General features: G+C 36.8%; 1 protein-coding gene across 2 annotated transcripts in view; it reads right to left on the bottom strand.

Moving 5' to 3' along the window:
* Window positions 1–22511, bottom strand: part of ZFYVE9 (zinc finger FYVE-type containing 9) — a 173014-nt gene that overhangs the window by 95202 nt on the left and 55301 nt on the right. For both annotated transcript variants that reach the window (XM_081816939.1, XM_081816940.1), the window contains exons 3-4: window positions 9967–10072; window positions 3846–5947 (exon numbers count right to left, since the gene is read on the bottom strand). In XM_081816939.1, the coding sequence (XP_081673065.1) occupies window positions 3846–5947; window positions 9967–10036 (2172 nt within the window). In that variant the 5' untranslated portion in view covers window positions 10037–10072. The remainder of the gene's footprint in view (window positions 1–3845; window positions 5948–9966; window positions 10073–22511) is intronic.

Below are 22511 nucleotides of genomic sequence, written 5' to 3'. Positions count from 1 at the left end.
CAAGAATGGAATCCAGAGGGGCGCCTGGGTGGCTCAGGTGGTTGGGCATCTACCTTGGGCTCAGGTCATGATCCCAGCGTCCTGGGATTAAGCCCCACATTGGGCTCCCTGTTCAGCAGGGAGCTTGCTTCTCCCTCTCCCTCTGCCTGCCTGTCTGCCTACTTAAATAAAATAAAATCTTAAAAAAAAAAAAAAAAAAAAAGAATGGAATCCAGATATCTTGATCTCCATTTTAGTAATAAAAATTACAACATTTTAATACTTTCATAAATTCTGGTGTAATTATTTTATATTCTACTTAATTACATTTTACCAAGATGAATGTTATTACAATTCTATTGCTTATCAAGAATTGAATATAAGCTTTAAACTATGCTAGATAATTTTCCACCATTTTCTGTTAACTCCTTCTATATTCAAGTGTATTTTCATCTTGACCCATTCTTCTGTTAAGATGAATTTATTTCCCTTTCCCCACTAATTTTCCACCTGTATTCTGATGTGATCTCATTTTTCTCATATACTTTAGAACTCTGTCCCATAAATTATATCCACTTTTTTATACCTCCCTCTCCAAATAGTCATTTTGTAACATGACTTTTCTGATTCCCTCTGCCATTCTTAGAAAAATTAAGCTCTCATTCTCAATGATCCTAAAGTATTTTGTTCATACTGCTAGTATAAATGAGGAGACATGCTGGAAGCAGTATGACTGAAAGAAAGAGTACTAGCTTGGGGCCCCTGGGTGGCTCCGTCAGTTAAGCGTCCCACTCTTGGTTTTAGCTCAGGTCATGATCTCATTGGTCATGGGATCCAGCCCTGTGTCGGGCTCCACACTCAGTGGGGAGTCTGCTTGAGTTTCTCTCCCTCTGTCCCTCCTCTCACTCATGCTGTCACTTTCTCTTTCTCTCTTGCAGATAAATAAATAAATCTTAAAAAAAAAAAAGAGTACTAGCTTTAAAGCTGGCTCTAACACTTTCAAGCTGTGAGATCCTAGGCATATTCCTTGACCACTTTGAGTCTCTGATTCTGAATCTACCAAATAGGAAAAAAATTAACAACCCATTCTACAAGTGTAATGAGGATTAAATGAGAATGAATTTGGGGCACTTGGGTGGCTCAGTCATTAAGTGTCTGCCCTTGGCTCAGGTCATGATCCCAGGGTCCTGGGATCGAGCCCCACGTCAGGCTCCCTGCTCAGCAGGAAGCCTGCTTCTCCCTCTCCCACTCCCCCTGCTTATGTTCCCTCTCTCAGTGTCTGTCTCTCGGTCAAATAAATAGAATCTTGAAAAAAAAAATGAGAATGAATTTAAATCACATATAACTAGTTCTTAATACAATGTCTTATAATTTGTTGTGGGACGGTCTGTTTATCTACTCAGACCAGTGGTTCACAATTTTTTTTAGGATTTTTTTTTTAAACTCCAGGAAATCCAGATATTGTTCTCCCAACTTACTGAAATCAGTGCCCTTAATTATAAACTCCATGAGGTCACAGATCACAGTTTTTGTATCTCTGAATCTCTAATACTTAGCCCAGAACCTTTCATATATTAGGTGCTTAATATATGCTTGTTAAAGAGTATTAAGCTGTAGATACTAAGAAGAGAAATTACTGGACATGCAAACTAAATTTATTTTTTCAATATTAAACATTATTTTATAAAATCCCATTGCTTGGGGTATGTTTCTAGCTACATTCCCAGTATAATCTCATTAATAGCTAAAAAAAGTATACCTATTTTTTATAAGCTCTTTTCTTCTGAGAAGCTCAAGGATTTTTACAGACCTTATCTCATCAATCCTTAGAACATCCCTGAGGTAACTGGAGGTGGAAAGGAAAAAAATAGAATATGAATCCATAATCCACATGAATCCATAAATTCCACTCAGCAAAACTCCCATCTAATTTTTCAGTTTATGTGCATTTTGCCACCATTTCCCTTCTAAATCCACCTAAGTTACCTATTTAATCATTACATCTGGATATGCTGATCTGGAGCAAAAGTGTTATTATTTGCTCAAGAGAGCAAAGTTTTCAGAAAGTGTTATACACACAGTAAGCAATACATAGAACAACATAAAAATGACAACTCTAATTCCTTAACAGAAAATTGACTGTTCAGGCTACTGACAGGTTTACTTTAGACTACAAGCTATTTAGGAATTAGACACATTATTTTCTTCAAATTTTAATAATCAGAGACCAGCAGCCCAATCATAGCTTTCACCTCCTTCTGATCCCCATCACTTGGTTCTTTTGTACCCTTATAGTAGCCCTTACTGACTACCCACCCAGGAACCATTCTCCTCCTTTTCCATATTAACAGAATCCCACTTCTGTTCAGGCAACATTGGGTTCAGCCCCAGGGGATGATCATGACTGATCTTCTGAGCCAATCCTAGCAATCCTGTTCCCCTCTGTCAATAATAGGTATAAAATTGGACCTGTGATCTAAAACCAGCCAATAAAGTGAAAGAAGTTGCTAGGGATTCCTTCCTCCCTGATTAGAGGGCAGCAAGAAGAACAGGCTCTTTTGCCCCCAACCAATTTCCCTGTACTTGAGAAGTTGCCAGCTTGAACTTGATGCTTAGAGCTGTGCCACTCTCTTGAGACCACGAGTGGAAGACCAAGAAAACTTCAGTTATCCTGACTGCACCCAGACATAAGTGAGTCTCTATCTTCAGGCTTCCTGTTGTATGAAATGTTATTTTTGTCTACCTCACTGTTCCTTAAAGTTGAAAGCATCCTAATTAACAAACAAATAGACCAATAAAATCAGGCAAGAACGGAAGTACAGATTTAATTACTAAGCACTTACTATTACATCTGTAATCTCATTTAATCTTCACAAAAGCCCAATGAAAATTACTAATCTTTTCTATTTTGTTTTTATAAAAACAAAAGCTTAAGAAAGTTATACAGTTAATAGTAAGAATGCTAAAATTGAAATCCATACCTGAAACCAAACTTTGCATTCTTTTTAAAAATATAAAATCCCCTTCCTCCTTATTTACAGTTCTTTGTTAAAAAGATAAACCAGTAAGCTGATATGTTACTAGCAAGCAAAACTCAGGGAGAGCTGAGGAATATCCATTATTCTTATAACCTTGTCATAGGATCTATAGCCCTCAACTCTATTTTGTATCAAAGTAAATGGGGGGAAGGGCACCTGGCTGCGTAGCATAGTCGGTTAAATGTATTGGTTTTGGCTCAGGTTGTGATCTCAGGGTCATGAGATCGAGCCCCGGGTCCGGCTCCACACTGAACATGGAGTCTGCTTGGGACTCCCTCTCCCTCTAGCCCTCACCCCCCTTGAATAAATAAATAAATCTTAAAAAAAAAAAAATTACATGGGGAAAAAGACAAAAATATGTGTATATGTGTTTGGAAAGTTCCAGAATGTCTAGTAGAATGACCAAATTCCTACAGCAAAAACTAGGATGGATTTCAAGTGTAATATTCAATTTCTGAAGAATTAAAAAAATATGAAGTCAATCGCAAGTATTTCTTAAATCAAAAAAATAACTTCCTTATTTTAAACTATTCCATTAACCAAGTATCTGTCAATACAGAAACCACAAAGTTAATACTTCCTCAATTTTCATCTGTTCATGGAAAGTGATTCAGCTTAAATCTTGGCAACAAAAAAACTTATATAAACACTAAGATTCAGCAAGGTCATTTTTTATTTAGAAATTTACTAAAACTGGGTGTTCCAAGCTATTTATAATGTCATCTCAACCAGAAGTATGTTCACCTTATATTGCCTTTATTAATCTCTAATTGAGCTTAATAAAGTGGGCATGCTGTATTTCTGACTTGATACACTTACACAGCTTACCTTCCCACATGCTCTGCAATGATGCCTCCTTTTGGTGAATGTGAACCTGGCTTCACATTTCATGCAATTTGGAGCCTGAGAATCTGGTACCCATACAGGAGCCACCTCACCCAGAGTAGTAAATGGCTTTCTGGCAGAAATTCCAAACTGACCAGCTCTGAGATCATTATCTGGGCTTTCTGGAGCTAATGCAAGGCATGGTCTACTGGATATCCCCGACTCGTAGCTTTCTAAATGTTCCCCATTTGTATCAGCAATAGAGATGTTTCCCAAAGAGGCATTGCATACATTGGTTGCTGAGTTCTCCCCTAATTTTGCTTTCCCAAGAACATCATTTTTGTTTTTAACATTATTTCCACTATTTGTAGGAAGGTCATTTTGTAAATGATCAGTCAATGGCTTTGGAATTTGAAGTTTAAGATTAGAAGGTTGCTTGGGTCTCGCACCACCAAAAGGAACACTGATAGATTGCAAGTTTGCTACTATCTTGGGTGAAGACTGCCCGAGCACTGATGGAACTTGGCTACAGAAACTGTGTAAATAATTTTTCTTCATTAGGTCACCAGTGCTGTTTAAAAGTAGTCCACTCCCTTCTGTGGCTTCATTTCCTCTCTGTTCATAAATATTTGAGTAGCATTCTGACTTGCTCTCTTCTATTTCTTTTTCTTCTGTTACTGAATCTTCTTTGGAGGGTAAAGTCTTTGGAACAAAACAAACAACTGGGCTCTGCATTCCATAGGAATCACAATTAGATAGAGAATTTGCTGCTGGTGTATCCATAGTGGAGAAATCACATCCTTCACTTTCATTCATGCAAGTTCCTTTTAAATCTAGACCTGCTTCTGCCATTCTATCACACTCTCCTCCACTATCATTGTAAATGTCCTCAGGCTGATTCATTGGCAGAAACTTCTCATTTTCTTTATTTATTTGGCTATCATTCATATCATTTAGTTTAGTCAATTTCCAATTCGTCATCTCCCGAGAGTCAGAGAAATGCTCTGTCATATTAAGAAGTTCTGTAGTGCCAAGAATTTCTTCATGTTCACAACCTTCCTTTTCATCAGCTCTAATGTCACTGGACACAAGACAATCTGAAAACTGTTCACAGTTATCCTCCCTTCCAGAACCATTAGGCATGTCTGTTTTGAGAAGCAAAGGTAAACCAGACTGGACAGATTCTTTAGTTGTTCTCTCCTCTGCCGGCTCTTTTTTCACCAAAATCCCTTCACTCAAGTGGGAAAAGGAGTTTGGACTCCCTAGATCTGTCCTAGCAGAGCTGGTTTTGCCAGTGAGAACCTCATCTGGTATATAGTTCTCTTGCTTTTTAGCAGCAGGACCTTCATCTGTTCCCTGGGATGAGATTATTGAATCAATTGTTAAACCTGTAATCACAGACATGGATGGGTCTCTACCTGTATTTTCATCATCCTTTAATTGTGAAGTGGAACAGACACTGGCTAGATTATCAGATGAAGTAGAACACGTATGTTTAACAGAATCCCCCACTGCACTTGGTCTATTCAACAGATCCATTTGTTTCTCTGAGTTCATATCTTTTTCAGTGGACCCATTTATACTAAAACTAAATTGATCAGTTTGTCTGTTTTCGTTATCCAGTGAACAACTAAAAGCATCCATGAGGGACTGACTATTATAATTATTACAATCCTGCAAATCGCTTTGTAATGTCCTTTTATCACAATTATGCATAACAGCTACAACAAGAACATTCTTCTCATCTGGCAGACAAGCTAGATTTCCACATTTCTTCTCTCCCACTTCGACAGTACTACATTGATCATCTCGATTACAGTTCCTCTTAATTAACTGATCTTCTGCAACAGCATTTTCATCAATCCACATTGTGTTGATCTCTGGATTCAGACTATAGTCCTGTCCATTAGCACAATGGTCCTCTCCCTCTGTGGTCAGAGAAGCTGAATGAGCCAGAGAGAAAACTTTTAGTTGTGGCTGTGACTCATTAGAAACTGCAGGTTCATTCACACTGGCCAATGCAGGGTTAAATGACAGTCGGTGAGACGGGGGATCTAGAATCTTATTCCACTTGGTATCCAACAAAATAGGAGAAACTGTTTCATCTGAAAAAATAAATAATTGCAATAAGTTTGCTGGTGACACTGGAAAAGCTAGGACTCAGTTAATTAAACTACATTTGCAAATATTCTGAAAATAAAATATTGCCAGGATATCTAAAAATAGAATATTCCTAGAATATGAAGTTTCTAATTTTTAGCTAAGAATAAAAAAATATTCTTAAGACTGTTCCTATATTACATGTCACCAAATGGTAATATCCCAGAACATTCCAAAAAACAAATCTAGTAACATAATTAAGATGGCACACAGGCTATACTTGGTGGTGGGGGAAGGGAGTAGCAATCAGAAAGACCTTCGATTGGTTGGGTACAACATAGGCTGGGGACTAATCTAAGCTGGAAAAAAATTAGGACAGTGATGAAGATGAAGTAATTGAGTGGGAAGGAAAACAAAGGAATTTTCTGTGGAGACAGAATGATCTATAATCTACAGGATGACTGGAATGTGGGTTACACTGATATATTTACTTGTCAAAACTGGTACAGTTAAGATCTATATATTTTAATGTATGTAAATTTCATCTTAAAAAAACGAAAAAAGGGCACTTGGGTGGCTCAGTCGGTTAAGAGTCTACCTTTGGCTCAGGTCATGATCCCAGGTTTCTGGGATCAAGCCCCGTGTCCTGCTCCCTACTCAGTGGGGAGTCTGCTTCTCCCTCTCCCTCTGCCCCTCCCCGCTGCTTGTGCTCTCTAATAAATAAAATCATAAAGAAAAAAAAACTAAAAAAGTAACAAGCAGTGAGGAGTGGATGAAGATACAAATGAAACAAAACAGGCAACATGTTAACTGCTGTTAAAGCTGGGAAATCGGCATACCAGAATTTACTACACTATTCTGTTTTTTGTATGTATTTGAAATTTGTCCATAATAAGCATTTTAAAAAGTTTGCTATAGTATGTGAAATTATACTAATAACTATATCACATTAATTAGGTTTATATTTATATAATTATCTGAGGATATTTGGCAGAAAAATATTCATTTATCTTATTAAATCAACCTACTTATATTCTATCAATAAGCATAATTTACTTTTTAAGAGATTATAACTATGATGATTATTTTCCCAAGTTATAGTGCCATATGTATATTTAGAGAAATAAGAAATAATATACTTGCTGTCTTTCTTGCTGTCTTCTTACAGCAAATCTAATAATCATAGTCCTGAAATTATGCAGATATATTTTCCCCTCAATAGTAACATTAATCTTTAATGCCCCGTTAGCACCTTGTTCATATCTCTAGTTAAGCATTTACTACACTGTATTGCAATGGCTTCTACCTGACTTTTTCAGACAGAAACCATTTCTCTCCATCAATGTAAGTCCTGACTTTGCATTGTGCCTGGTATGTAGTAGGTACACAATAAATATATGCTAAGTGAGTATCTACCATAGTAAAAGCATTGTGCTTAAGGAGCATGAAGATTAAATGATAGCTCTGGCCTCCAAGAAGTACATAATCTAGTTGGAAAAATAAGAAACAGATATAGTACACATGAGTATCTAATTAGCAGTACAGGACAGCATAGTATTTGAAAACTATTATGTACAGAAAATAAATTCAGAGAAGAAAGATATTTTAGAGGCTGAGGTAGCAAGCTGGAATTCATAGAAGCAGGAAGAAACGGCTGGGCTTCAAAGACAATTTTATTTCAGTCTGGAAAAGAGGTCATTCTTAAGGGGGAACAAGTATAGCCCCAAACACAACAATCTGAGAGAGCAATAAGTAAATCAGTTTGGGTTGAAAAAAGAATTAGTGTAAGGAAGTAGTAAAAAGAACTGAAAGGGCAGATTGTAAAGGCCAGAAAACCTCAAAATGTGTAGAGAATGGTCTTGAATCCTCTGAGTGTTAAATCATGAGTTGCCCAAATTTGGGCTAGCAAAGACTTGAAATTTAATAACATATGCTTCCTTTCAAAAAAGAAATCATTATTTCCAAGATGGTTCATGGAAATAAAAAGGAAATGCTGCTTCTTACAAGAATATTTAATAATATTCAAACAAGAATGTTAGATCAGTTATTAAAAATGTCATTATTTAATCACCTACTACATGGGTATAATGTTAATTATCTAGTGTTATCACAGTTTGTATGTGGTATATTTTTCATTTAAAGAAGGAAATTAACACAAAATGAAAAATCACTTTATTTAAAATATACTTGAAAAGATACCAGGCTAGAGGTGGTAGTTTTAATGCAACTAGTACTAAGATTTTTAAAAAATAGTTCAAAACAAATAAACAACATAGTTCCAAACAAGAATCTGGCTTCTGAAGTTCTTCTCCTTCTAAAGGAATTATTTTTTTATAAGCGAATGCTGTATTTTTGAACTAAAAGACAATTTTTACTGATACAACAAAAATATATTCAAAATCAACTATATACGAAGTACCCTACTAGAATCTACAGAAGTCATAAAGAGAATGATGTAATGAACTAACAGTTTTATTCGAGTCAATGGTATTCTAGAATTATACTATTCAAGTGATTAGGTATCTCATAACAAGCAACTGTGATACACAGAGGGCCAAACCAAAGAAAGGACTGAGAAATTATCTGTATAAATGATTGAAATTGAGAGGAAAATATCCCTTCCACCTTGGTATGTAGATCCAATAAAATCCCAAATGATTAATTTCACATTTACATGAATTCTATGGCTATGGAGTAGCTTTGGGTCATCAGTGGTAAAATATGAGAATAGCAGGCTATTCCATGTATCCTTCCTTCTCCCTTTTCCTTCCTTACTCCCATAATTCTATATAAGGCTTACTCTATCACAGACCCAAAGCAACAACATTAAAATTAATCTCTCTTCTCAACTACTATCCAAGAACAACCTGAATCACTGGATATAATAAAGGTTTGGAGACCATTTCTAAAATCATGGACTTCAGATGGAAATACATCACTTTGTAAACTTGTTACATTCCATTTCCCCCTTAGAAATAGAGAATATCAAAGGGCACTTGAGTAGCTCAGTTGGTTAAACGTGTCTGCCTTCGGCTCAGGTCATGATCTCAGGGTCCTGGGATCGAGCCCCATCTTGGGCTCCCTGCTTCTCCCTCTCCCTCTGCTCTTCCCCACCTCTCCCCCCAGCCAACTCTGTGCTCTCTCAAATAAATAAATCTCAAAAAAAAAAAACAAAACAGAGAATATCAGGGTAGGAGGGATCTAATTAATTATGGCTTATCCATTTAAATCATACTGAGAGAAATTTAAGCAAAAAGTTTTCCTAAATGAAGTGAATCTTAGGCAGACATTTTATCTAACCATCTTGGCAGTAACTTAAAACTATAAATCTTTTAAAATTAGGTTTAAAATGTATCTTTATTGGTCAATCAATAGGCAACAAGTTATTTTTCTTAGTTTAGGAAATACAATCACACATTCTAAAGCTTTTCTTGACCATAAATTGGTTGTATAAAGAAAGTTCAGGCTCTAGTATTATACTGCCTGGATATTAATCATTCTGCCACTTATTAGCCAACTAACTTTGGGGAAATTGCTTAATCTCTCTGTGCCTCTCATCTATAAAATGTAGATAAGATCGATTTTCATCGGATTATTTTAAAGATTAAATAATACAGTCCATGTAAATGCTTTAGCATAGTATCTGGCACATAGTGCTAAAAAATGTTAGTTCTTGGGGTGCCCAGGTGGCTCAGTTGTTAAGTGTCTGCCTTCGGCTCAGGTCATGATCTCAGGGTCCTGGGATTGAGCCCCACATCAGGCTCCCAGCTCCGCAGGAAGCCTGCTTCACTTCTCCCTCTCCCACTCCCCCTGCTTGTGTTCCTTCTTTTGCTGTCTCTCTCTCTCTGTCAAACAAATAAATAAAATAAAATAATAACTGTTAGTTCTTCCTCTGGGTATTAAAATACTATTATCATTAAGTTATTAAGTCATTCTATTTTTTTAAAGTGTTGCATCCTCTTATAATCCCACATTCTCCATATCATAAATGTATTCAAATAGATTCACCAAAATAAATTCTCACCTTCGTTTTGTTCAAATTCATCCAATACCTTGTCCAGGTTGTAAGCTTCTGCTTGGAAGTAATTCTCCATCGGTGAGGAAACACCACTCAAGAGACTTGTTTAAACCTAGAAAGTAGATCAAATTTGTATTATACTTTCAATTACTTAAATTTAATTTATAGACGTTACAACTGATAACAGAAATACAAATGATCATGAGACTACTATGAATAATTATACACTAAATAACTGGAAAACCTAAAGGAAATGAATAAATTCCTAGACAAATACAACCTACCAAGAGTGAATCACGAAGAAATAGAAAATCTGAACAGACCAATTACTAATTGAATCAGTAATTAAAAACCACTCAACAAAGAAAAGTCTAGGACCAGTTGGCTTCACTGATGAATTCTATCAAACATTAAAAAAAAGAACTGGGGCGCCTGTGTGGCTCAGCTGATTAAGCGTCTGCCTTCAGCTCTGGTCATGATCCCAGGCACCGCATCAGGCTCCCTGCTCAGCAGGACGTCTGCTTCTCCCTCTCCCTCTGACCCTACCCCCTGGCTCATGCTCTTGCTCACTTTCTCTCTCTCAAATGAATAAATAAAAAATCTTAAGGAAAAAAAAGAATTAATAGTAATGCTTCTTAAAATCTTCCAAACAATAAAAGAAGGGGGAACACTTCTGAACTCATTTTACAAAGTCAGCATTACTCTGATACCAAAACCAGGTAAGGACACTACAAGAAAGGAAAATTACAGACCAATATTCCTGATGAGTATAGATACAAAAATCCAAAACCAAAATATCAGCAAACCAGATTCAGTAATACATTAAAAAGATCATATACCATGATCAAGTGGGATTTACTATAGGGATGCAAGGATGATTCAACATCTGTAAATCAATGTAGTACCATATTAACAAAATGAAGGATAAATCATATGATCATCTCAATAGTGCAGAAAAAGCATTTAACAAAATTCAACACACATTTATGATAGAAATCCTAACCAAGTGGGTAGAGAACACACCTCAACATAATAAAGGCCATCTATGACAAGCCCACAGCTAACATCATACTCAGCAGTGAAAACCTAAAAGCTTTTCCTCTAAGATCAAGAACAAGACTAGGATACTCACTCTCACCACTTATATTCGACATAATACTGGAATTCCTAGCAAAAGCAGTTAGAAAGAAAAAGAAAAGGCATCTGAATCAGAAAAGAAGAAGTAAAACTATCTGCACTTGCAGGTGACATGATATTATATATAGAACACCCTAAAGACTCCACACACACACACACACACACACACACACACAAAACCTGTTAGAATAAACGAATTCAATAACATTGCAAGATTAAGTCAACACACAAGGGGTGCTTGGCTGACTCAGTCAGTAGAGCATGCAGCTCTTGTTCTCTGGTTTGTGAGTTAAGCCCCAAGTATGGCAAAGAGTTTTAAATTTTTTTAATTAAAATTAAGTAATTAAGTTTAATTAAGATTTAAATTAAAAAAAAATTTTAAAAAGTGAACACACAAAAATCAGCTGGGTTTCTATACACTAACACCAAATTATCAGAAAGAGAAATTAAGCAAACAATATCATTTACGATTACATCAAAAAGAATAAAATTCCTAGGAATAAACTTAACCAAAGAGGTGAAAGATCTGTACTCTGAAGACACTGATGACATAATTGGAAAACACAGAGAGACAGAAAGATATTCTGGGTTCATGGATTAGAAGAATCAATATTGGGCGCCTGGGTGGCTCAGTTGGTTAAGCGACTGCCTTCAGCTCAGGTCATGATCCTGGAGTCCCTGGATCGAGTCCCGCATCGGGCTCCCTGCTCAGCAGGGAGTCTGCTTGTCCCTCTGACCCTCCACCCTCTCATGTGCTCTCTCTCTCATTCTCTCTCTCTCAAATAAATAAAATCTTAAAAAAAAAAAAAAGAAGAATCAATATTGTTAAAATGTTCATACTACCCAAAACAATCTACAGATTCAATGCAATCCCTATCAAAATTCCAATGGCATTTTTCACAAAAACTTTTAAAAATCCAATAATTTGTATGGATCCACAAAAGATCCTGAATAGCCAAAGCAGCCTTGAGAAAGAATAAAGCTGGAACCATCATAATTCTTGATTTCAAACCATATTACAAAGCTATAGTAATCAAAACAGTATGGTATTGGCATAAAAACAGACCCATCAATCAATGGAACAGAAAAGAGATCCCAGAAATAAAACAACACACATATGGTCAATTAATTTATGACAAAGGAGCCAACAATATGTAAGAAAGGATAATTTCTTCAATAAACAGTGTTGGTGAAGCTGGACCGGCACATGCAAAAGAATGAAACCATACACCTATCTTATACCATACACAAAGATCAACTTAACACAAAGGTCAACTTTATTCAACATGGATTAAGGACTTGAACATAAGACCTGAAACCATAAGGCAGTAATTAGCTCTTTGACATTGGTCTTAGAGAGGAGTTTTTGTATTCGACTCTAAAAGCAAAGGCAAGAAAAGCAAAAATAAACAGGTGGAACTACATCAAACTAAAAAGCTTCTGCACAGCTGAGGAAACCATCACCAAAATGAAAAGCAACCTACTGAATGGGAGAAAATATATGCAAATCATATATCCAATAAGGGTTAATATCCAAAATATATTCAGAACTCATACAACTTGGCTGCAAAAAAACCCCAAACAATCCAATTAAAAAACACACAGACAGCCAACAGACACATGAAAAGATGCTCAACATAACTAATCACCAGAGAAATGCAAATGAAAACCACAAACACACCTGTTAGAATGGCTAGTATCAAAAAGATAAGAAATAACAAGTGTTGGCGAGGACATAGAGAAAAAGGGACCCTTGAACCCTGTTGGTGGGAATGCAAACTATGAAAAAAAGAGTATGGAGGTTCCTCAAAAAATTAAATATAGAACTACCACATGATTCAGCAATTCCTCTGCTAGGTATTTATTTTAAAAACTGAAAATACAGGGGCACCTGGGTGGCTCAGTCATTAAGCGTCTGCCTTCGGCTCAGGTCATGGTCCCAGGGTCCTGGGATCGAGCCCCGCATAGGGCTCCCTGGCTCAGAGGGAAGTCTGCTTCTCCCTCTCCCATTCCCCCTGCTTGTGTTCCCTCTCTCGCTGTGTCTCTCTCTGTCAAGTAAATAAATAAAATCTTTAAAAAAAAAGAAATGAGAGTGCTTGGGTGGCTCAGTTGGTTAAGCGCCTCCCTTCGGCTCAGGTCATGATCCTGGAGTCCCTGGATCGAGTCCCGCATCAGGCTCTCTGCTCAGCAGGGAGTCTGCTTCTCCCTCTGACCCTCCCCCCTCTCATGTGCTCTCTCTCTCTCTCTCATTCTCTCTCTCAAATAAATAAAAATCTTTAAAAAAAATAAATAAAAATTAAAAATAAATAAAAATTAAAAAAGAAACGAAAATACACATACCACAACTATGTGTGAAGTGATCGACATTACCTAAACTTATTGTGGTAATTATTACCAATATATACATATATCAAATCATTATGTTGTTCACCTTAAACTAATACAATGTTATTTGTCAATTATATCTCAATAAACTGGAAAAAAGTGAAAAATACATATAGATTTATGCATAAAAAATATTTATATAATTTATAAATCTTAAATATATAAGAATAAAATCTTTTATAAATCTATTCAGACCATGGTACACTATAAAATTTATCATCCCACTAGACGTATTCTAAGATCTTTAAGCTAATAAAGTCTAGAAACCTGTAAGCTGACAATAATCAAAATATAATTACAGAAGACAAACTTGGTGCATTTGAATAGGATATGTTTCAAAAGATAAAGTCCAGATGTCGAGAGAGAAATAATTTCCTTGAGATAAAACTACATTTCTATTTGAAAAGAAAGCTTTTATTTTATTTATTTATTTTTAAAGATTTTATTTATTTATTTGACAGAGAGTGAGAGAGCACAAGCAGGGGAAGCAGCAGGCAAAGGGACAGGGAGAAGCAGGTTCCCCGCTGAACAGAGAGCCCAACGCAGTGCTCGATCCCAGGACCCTGGGATCATGACCTGAACTGAAGGCAGCCGCTTAACCGACTGAGCCACCCAGGTGCCCCGAAAAGAAAGCTTTTAAAGAATTGTTCCCAAATGGAACAAGAAAGTTCAAGCAAGCATGGGGATGCGGGATATCAGTTCCAAAATGTTAACAATGATTCTGATTTGGTCATTCTTTTTAATAGATTCTTTTTGAAATAATCTCCACACCCGACATTGCGCTCAAACTCAAGACCCAGAGATCAAGTCGAACGCTTTACTGACTGAGCCAGGCAAACACCCCTTGGTTTTTCTTTTTAAACCTCTTTTTTTCAAGCACCATTTCTAAGTCTTTCTTGGTGTTAATTCATCTAAAAGCATTCTGTGGGCACAAATACTAGGTGTGTCGCCCACTTAACAAAATGCCAAGAGCATATAGTAGTTGTTCAGTAAATATTATCCCATTTTTTCCCCTCTATTATAATGATCCCCATACTTATCTATCTCCTTAATTTCTCAAAATGTTCTTCCCAAACTGAAAATTCTGTTTGGCTTCTTACTGGCATACAGGGAGGCAGATTGAGGGGAGATAATATCACAATTCCCCTAAAATGTCTGAGTAAGGAAAACGTAAGAAGAGGGAAAATAAGGGACGCCTGGGTGGCTCAGTCGTTAAGCGTCTGCCTTCGGCTCAGGTCATGATCCCAGGGTCCTGGGATCGAGTCCCGCATCAGGCTCCCTGCTCCTTGGGAGCCTGCTTCTCCCTCTGCCTCTCTCTCTCTCTCTCTCTCATGAATAAATAAATAAAATCTTGAAAAAAAAAAAGAAGAGGGAAAATAAAAAATGTACTATCCTGCTATCACAAAATTTAAGGTAAATATAAAATGTGGTGAATTTTCTTTTGACTTACAGTGTTTCTCCTCTGAGACATATAAAAGTGTGAATATTATTTCTTTCATTTTACCTATTTAAAAAGAAAAGCTCAGGGGACTTTATGGATTTATTCAAGTATTTCCTCATGATTATTCATTCAATCAACTTTTATTTATTGATTGGCTCCTGTTAAATAATTTAAGTTTAGGTAGACAAATAGGCTGCATAATAATCCCTTAATAGTTTTTCTTAAATCTATCTTTTGTGTGTCATGATTTATAGTTCAAAATCATGTTCATATACATGCCATTTTATTTTGATAAAAACTGCATATTTAAACTTTCTAATGCTAAGAGCATGAATGAAATTTCTCACAACACACAATCTAGCACATTTAATATACACCTACAATACTCAGCATTTCATAGTCATTATATATAAAATATTAATAAATAATTGGATCCAACATATTTATTGTGCATCTACTGTGTGCAGGGTATTTTTTTTTTTTAGATTTTTATTTATTTATTATTGAGAGAGAGAGAGAATGATGGAGAGAGAGCATGAGACGGAGGAGGGTCAGAGGGAGAAGCAGGCTCCCTGCTCAGCAGGGAGCCCAATGCGGGACTCGATCCTGGGACTCCAGGATCGTGTGCAGGGTATTATAATCAGTTGAATTCTCAGATATCATCCTTAACATCAGAAGCTTATAACTTAATTAATGGTAAACAATGCTAAATAAGAAAATTAATATAATAAATGATTTTAATAACAACACAGTACAAGAGACACAAAGTACTACTTGATTAATTTGTCGATTGAAATTAACAGATAAGTGCTACAGAGTAAGTACTATAAAAGTTCAAGAAATGGGCAGGACCACCATCTGGATGGTCAAGGAAGGCTTTATTTATGGATTTGAGCTGGGTCCAGAAGGATGGAAAAATTTTAACAGATATTCCAGATGGCAAGATATAGAAGTGAAATTTCAAACAGGGAGAGACATACAAGGAGTTACCTAGGGTGGGCAATTATTGAGGGATCAGTGAAACTGGATCAAGAATTTATTTATATAGTTAACATTAGGACACAGTTGGAAAGGTAGATAGGCATCATATTATGCAAGCCTTGGAATGCCAGTCTGAGAAAGGTATTGTATTACTTTAAGCAATGGGAAGCCCTATAGCACATTCACATAAATCTTATTGCAGTATATTGTTATAATTGTTCATTTTATTATTAGTTACTGCTGTTAATCTCTTACTTTGTCTAAATGAGAAATTAAACTTTATCATAGGTATGTATGTATAGGAAAAAACAGTAATATATAGGTTTTGGTACTATCCATAATTTTAGGCACCACTGGGAGTCTTGGAACATATCCCCAATAAATAAGCAGGGACTATTGTATAAACAGCTGGTCAAGAAGCTGTACTGAACCCCGATGATAATTAATGATTCAGGCCAGCATCAAAAATGAATGCTAAAGCCTTCAGATAAATGGCTATTGGGGAAGAAAATACTCACAGTGTCTCAAAGTAGTAGTCCACAGATAATTAATCACAAAGGAGAAAATATATGTTTATAGAAAAAAGTAAAAAATCACTACCTAAACCAAATGATCAAACTTAGCATCACCAACTGTTTAACAATAGTTAAATATAGTTTAACATGTTAAAAAGTTTAACATGATGCATCCCTTGATGTGATGCAATGAGAAGTTTAAGACATTACCAACATAGTATTCTCGCCAAAAATGTTTAACCTTAAATGAATCCTGAAGAAACAATTTGACAAATCTAGAATGTAAGGCATTCCATTAAGACAACTGTTCTGAGCTTTCCAAAAAATTCAGTGTTATAAAAACCATCATTCCAGGGATGCCTGGGTGGCTCAGTTGGTTAAGCATCTGCCTTTGGCTCAGGTCATGATCCCACGGTCCTGGGATTGAGTCCCGCATGGGGCTCCTTGCTCAGTCGGGAGCCTGCTTCTCCCTCTGCCTGCTCTGCCTGTTCTGTCTGCAGCTCTCCCTGCTTCTGCTCTCTTTCTCTGACAAATAAATAAATAAAATCTTAAAAGAAAACACCATCACTCCAAATTAAAAGAGACTAAAGAGATTAAATAACCAAATGCCATGCACGAACACTGATGGGGTCCTAGATCAAGAAAACACACACATAGGAGCGCCTGGGTGGCTCAGTCGGTTAAGCGTCTGCCTTCGGCTCAGGTCATGATCCCGGGGTCCTGGGATTGAGCCCCGCATTGGGCTCCTTGCTCTGCGGGAAGCCTGCTTCTCCCTCTCCCTCTGCTGTTCCCCCTGCTTGTGTTCCCTCTCTCTCTCTCTGTCAAATAAATAAATAAAATCTTAAAAAAAAAAAAAAAAAACGAAAAAAGAAAACACACACATATATGTACACAGCAAAAAATCACATTTAGAGGACAATCCAAGAAATCTGGACTACAGATTGGGTGAAACAATATTAATAATCTTTTTCTTAGATGTGATAATGGTATTTTGATTTTGTAGGAGAATGTCCTTACTCTTCAGAAATGTCTGCTCAACTATTTAGGGAAGAAGTATTGTATTATCTGTATTTTTTTTTGAAAGATTTTATTTATTTGACAGAGACACAAGCAGGGGGAGTGGGAGAGGGAGAAGCAGGCTTCCCACTGAGCAGGAGCCAGATGCGGGGCTTGATTCCAGGACCCTGGGATCATGACCTGAGCCGAAGGCAGATGCTTAATGACTGAGCCACCCAGGTGCCCCATGTATTATCTGTATTTAACTTTCAAATGATTCAGAAAAAGAAAAGTATATGAACGTGTGTATGAGTGTGGGGGGGGGAGGAAAAAGAGAAGGAGGGAGAGAGGAAGAGAGGTGTTCAAAAAAGAAGCAAAATGGTAAAAACTGATGAATCTAGGTAAAGGATATATGGGTCTTTATTGTATTATTTTTCAATTTTTCTATAGGCTTAAAATTTTTCAAAAGAAAAACAGAATACTGAGCTGGTGGTAGGAAGCATTCCTTTTCACTCTGAATATAGAAATTCTAGAAAAAATAGATTATTTTAGAATAGTTTATACAAATTCAAAAGCAAGAAAGGGAAATATACATAAACCAAGAAGCAAGCAAGCCACAGCAATGAGTGAAAACTCAAGGATGTCAGTCCACAGGGGTTACAAAACTAGACAGCAACAGACCTAGGATTCAGAAGCTAGCAGGGAGGATGGGAATTACTGGCTGCAAACTTAACAGAAGCTTCTGCAGTGAAAGGGGCCATACTGGGCTCTCTGAATAAAGCCAGGAGCTGGGAAAAAAACTATCCCAAGTGGCTCCAAGACTCAGTAATGGAACAGGATGGAACAGAATGCCAATAAAATCAACTTTCAGAAATTAGAATTCCTACCCTGCCCCTCACTCATGATTGGGAATGATATTAAGTCTTTCTATTCTTGACTATAATATGGTTTATCTCTATGCTTAGTCAGCTCTTCCTGTGACTTGTAATAATAATGTTTTTAATTTTAAAAAGTCATTAAATATGAGAAAGCAGGGAGAGGAGAGTGCACGTGACTATGAAGAAAAAATACAAGGAAGATCTCTGCGGTGATAGAATTGTGTTATAGCTTGAACTGCAATGGTGGTTACACAAATCTACATGTGACAAATGGGAGAGATACACATTCATGAATATGCTCACAGCAGCTTTATTCATAACAGCCAAAAGGTGCTAACAACTAAATATCTATCAATTGATGAATGGATAAATAAAATGTCAATTTCCTGGTTTTTATGTTTTCTATAGTTAATGCAAGATGTAACCAATGAGAAAAACTGGGTAAATGAAGGGTACACAGGAACTCTTTATACTACTTTTACAACTTCCTGGGGGTCTATAATTACTACAAAATAAAAAGTTGAAAAAAAAATAATAAAAGGGAAAAAGTTATGAAAAATTCAGTAGACATGGGAGCAGGATGAAGAGAGCATCTGTGTAAGGGGGAGTCAGAGCCCAAGTGTGGTAAAATAGATGTCCTTGTGTTACAGTGGCCCAACATAAGGTGTCAAAGACCCAGCAGGGTGAGGAAGCCGTCTGTGCAGAAGGACAGTGCAGCATGGGGTGTCAGAGCCCAAGAGAGGTGAGGAGGGCATCCACATGAAGGGGATGGTCTGGCTTGGGGATAAGAAGAGTCCACATGCAGGAGGGGTGAGGAGGAGATGTAAGAGTGCAGTACAGAGTGGCAGGTCAGAGCCTGAGCAGGATGAGAAGGGCCAGGGGAAGGAGAAGGTGATAGGAGATCGGTTTACATGTAGAGATGGATCAAATTAAGTGACTAAATGAAGGGCAACAGGAGCAAGGTTTCTCAATGTTAGAGAAGAGAGTTAAATGCACAAAAGGTGAAAACCAGAAAGAACCCCACAGTGTTGGTTTGGAATTCGAGATCAGTATGAACTCATAGACTTCAAGGAACACGGACACTTACAGCAACAGATACAGATGTAAATGTGTGTGTGTCTGCGCACAATAGATATAGATGTAAATGTGTGTGTCTGCACACACACACACAGGTATATTTTCTAGCTCTGTGCACAGGATCTTGGAGCAGCAAAACTCCATCTCTACTTCAAGTAGCAAAGAGCATATACCTCACACCAAGATTTGTTCCTAAGTATTGTTATCCACTGAAAGGAAGCAGGGCTCCACGGGGAAATGGCCAATTCCACAGCTGGAGTAGAAAAAATACAAGAGCTTTGATGAGGATGTAGGGAAATATGAGCTCTCACACATTACTAGAAGGAAAGTAAAATGATGTTGCAACTTTGGGAAACAGTTTGGCAGTTCCTCAAAAAGTTAAACAGTGTTACCTTATGGCATAGCTATTCCACTCCTAGGTTTATACCCAAGAGAAATGAAAACATATTCACACAAAAATTCATCCCCAAATGCTCAAAGCAACATCATTCACAACAGCCAAAAGGTGGAAACAACCCAAATATATATCAACTGATAAATGGATGAATAAAGTGTGGGATGGTGTATCAACAAAGTGGGATATTATAGGGCAATAAAAATAGATGACGTACTGCTGTATACTACAACATGAATAAATTTTGGATATACTAAGGTAAAGAAGCAGACACAAAAAGCTATATATGATTCCATTTGTATGGACTATCCAGAATAGGCAAATCCATAGAAACAGAAAATTAATTCATGATTGTCAGGTGCTGGGGGGAACTGGGAGGGAAACAGGAAGTGACTACTAATAGATATAAGATTTCTTTTTGGGATGATAAAAATGTTATGGAACTACACAGTGGTGATGACTGCACAGCTCTGTAAATATATAAAAACCATTGGACTCTACATACTTTAAAAGAATGAATTTTATGGTATGTGAATTATATTTCAATTTTAAAAAAAAGAACAATCTTGGGTATCTTGTGCACTGGAAAGCAAGTATATGCTCCAAGAATGATGGGCACATGTCAAAAGGACAAAGAAACCAGCCTGAAGGAGTTCCCACAGGCTAAATAAGAAAATCAAAATAAATAAAGATAGCAATGGATTATAGCCCACTGAATAAAAAAGAGAACCATGAGTCTTTGCAATATGAATGAATGAGTCCCAAGTATGATGAGGAAGGGATATTTACATAGCTTCAAAGCTCCTCTCCACAAAAATACTAATTACCAAAGCAAAAAAAGAGTAACTTGAGCAGCAAAGCCTGGCAGACACCACCTTACACAAGTATCAAAGTGAGCATCATCAGTAATGTGACAAATGGAAATCTGTGCTCTTTGATAGGCTGCAATGAAAAGGACAGAGCAATGTCAATATTGGGAGAAGTGAGGTAGGGGGTGGGGGCAGTCGGGGGGTTATGGAAACGACCTTTAATTTCTGCTCCATTTTGCTATGAACCTAAAACTGCTCTAAAAAAATAAAATGTATTAATTAAAAACAAAAATAGCACCACTTCTGTGATATTCCCGCAAAAATGCATAACCTGAATCTAGTCAGGAGGAAACATCAGACAAACCAAAACTAAGGAACATTCTACAAAATAACTGGTCTGCAATCTTCAAAAGTGACAAGGTCAAAAGAGTCAAAGACTGCAGAACTGTTCCAAATGGAAGGAGACTACAGAAACATGACAACTAAATGCAACACGTGATTCTAAACTAGATCCTCTTGATATAGAGGACATTATTTGTACATCTGGCAAAACTTGAATAAGATCTGAGAATTAGATGGTAGTAATGAATCAAAATTAATTTCCTGATTTTGATGAATGTATTGTGGTTATGTAGGAGAATGTCCTTGTTTGCCAGAAACACAGTTTCAAAGGGGATGGGGCATGCAGCAGCTAGCAACTTATTCTCAAATGGTTCAGAGAAAAAAAGTTCTTTGTACTTGTGACTTTTCTATAAGCTTGAGATAGTTTAAATTTTTTTAAATGCACCAAAAGTGTCTATCATATTTTAAATTTCCAGAGCACTTTCTTTTTCTAATGATTTTTACGGCATCTTATTTCATGAATATAATTTCTTCTCTTACCTGTCTGATGCAATTACTAATTACCTATTGTTTTTTGGGTTTTTTTCCTCAAACTTTCTTCTATTTCCAGTATTATTTCCTTCAAGTTCATCTTTTGTACTTTTGCTGTCTTTCTCATTGGATGCTTTCCCCAAATGCCTATTTATTGAATAAATGGAACTACTAAAAGCCAACTGCAAGATCCGCATACTTGGCTTCTCAACCAGGAGGCTTCCACTGCATGTTGATCAGATAGGAACACAGCTATCTCATGGGGAGACCTCTCAATGCCAGTATAGATAAGTCTTTTCTTTAGACTCCGGAGAGGACTCATATAATCTTCTACAAGGGAGGAAAAAGATATAATACCAGACAATTACCTTCTGAAAGAAAAGTAGAGGAAGGAGTGAGGGGAAGGGTCTCACTTTTCAATATAAAGGATTTCCCTTAATCCTTCGGCTTTCCTATGGTGCCTCATCCCTGATTTGTTATGTTTAGTGTCCCCAAGTCTTGAGCATCTTCAGTTTCATCTTCCAAAGAATAACCTGTGGTCTCCTGAGGACTTGGGAGAGGGGCAGTCTTCTCACTGCATAAGCTGGGTCTCCCAGAGGATTTAAATCCTATGTCAGGATTCATTTTTAAATTAATTAATTAATTTTAAGTAGGCTCCACACCTAATGTGGGGCTTGAACTCATGATCCTGAGATCAGGAGTCATATGCTCCACCAACTGAGCCAGCCAGGTCCCCTTATGTCAGGATTCTTTACTTGTCTTCTTATAAAAGCATCCAACTCTTATTCAAAATAGAAGTCATTAAATATTATACCTGTATAGCTCAAAAAAGACATATAATTACTTAATTTAGTACAGCTCCTTCCTGAGGACCTCTTCATTTGTTGTTGGGCTTCTAGACCTCTTCTTTTTTATTCTATTGACCAGAGTCCTTTTGGACACTCTCTTGAATCTCAGTCTTAAGGGGTCCCACTTTTAAAGCACTGATCTGATTGCTCCTTTTATGTTTTCTTCACTGGTACTTCCCCTTTATGCTATCTACTAATTACAATGAACATGTGTATA

Source organism: Leptonychotes weddellii, chromosome 4 (genome assembly GCF_054177405.1).
Source record: "Leptonychotes weddellii isolate Sample4059 chromosome 4, ASM5417740v2, whole genome shotgun sequence".
NCBI lineage: Eukaryota > Metazoa > Chordata > Mammalia > Carnivora > Phocidae > Leptonychotes > Leptonychotes weddellii.
The sequence above is the reverse complement of the archived record's forward strand: the minus strand, read 5'-3'. Positions and strand labels throughout refer to the sequence as shown.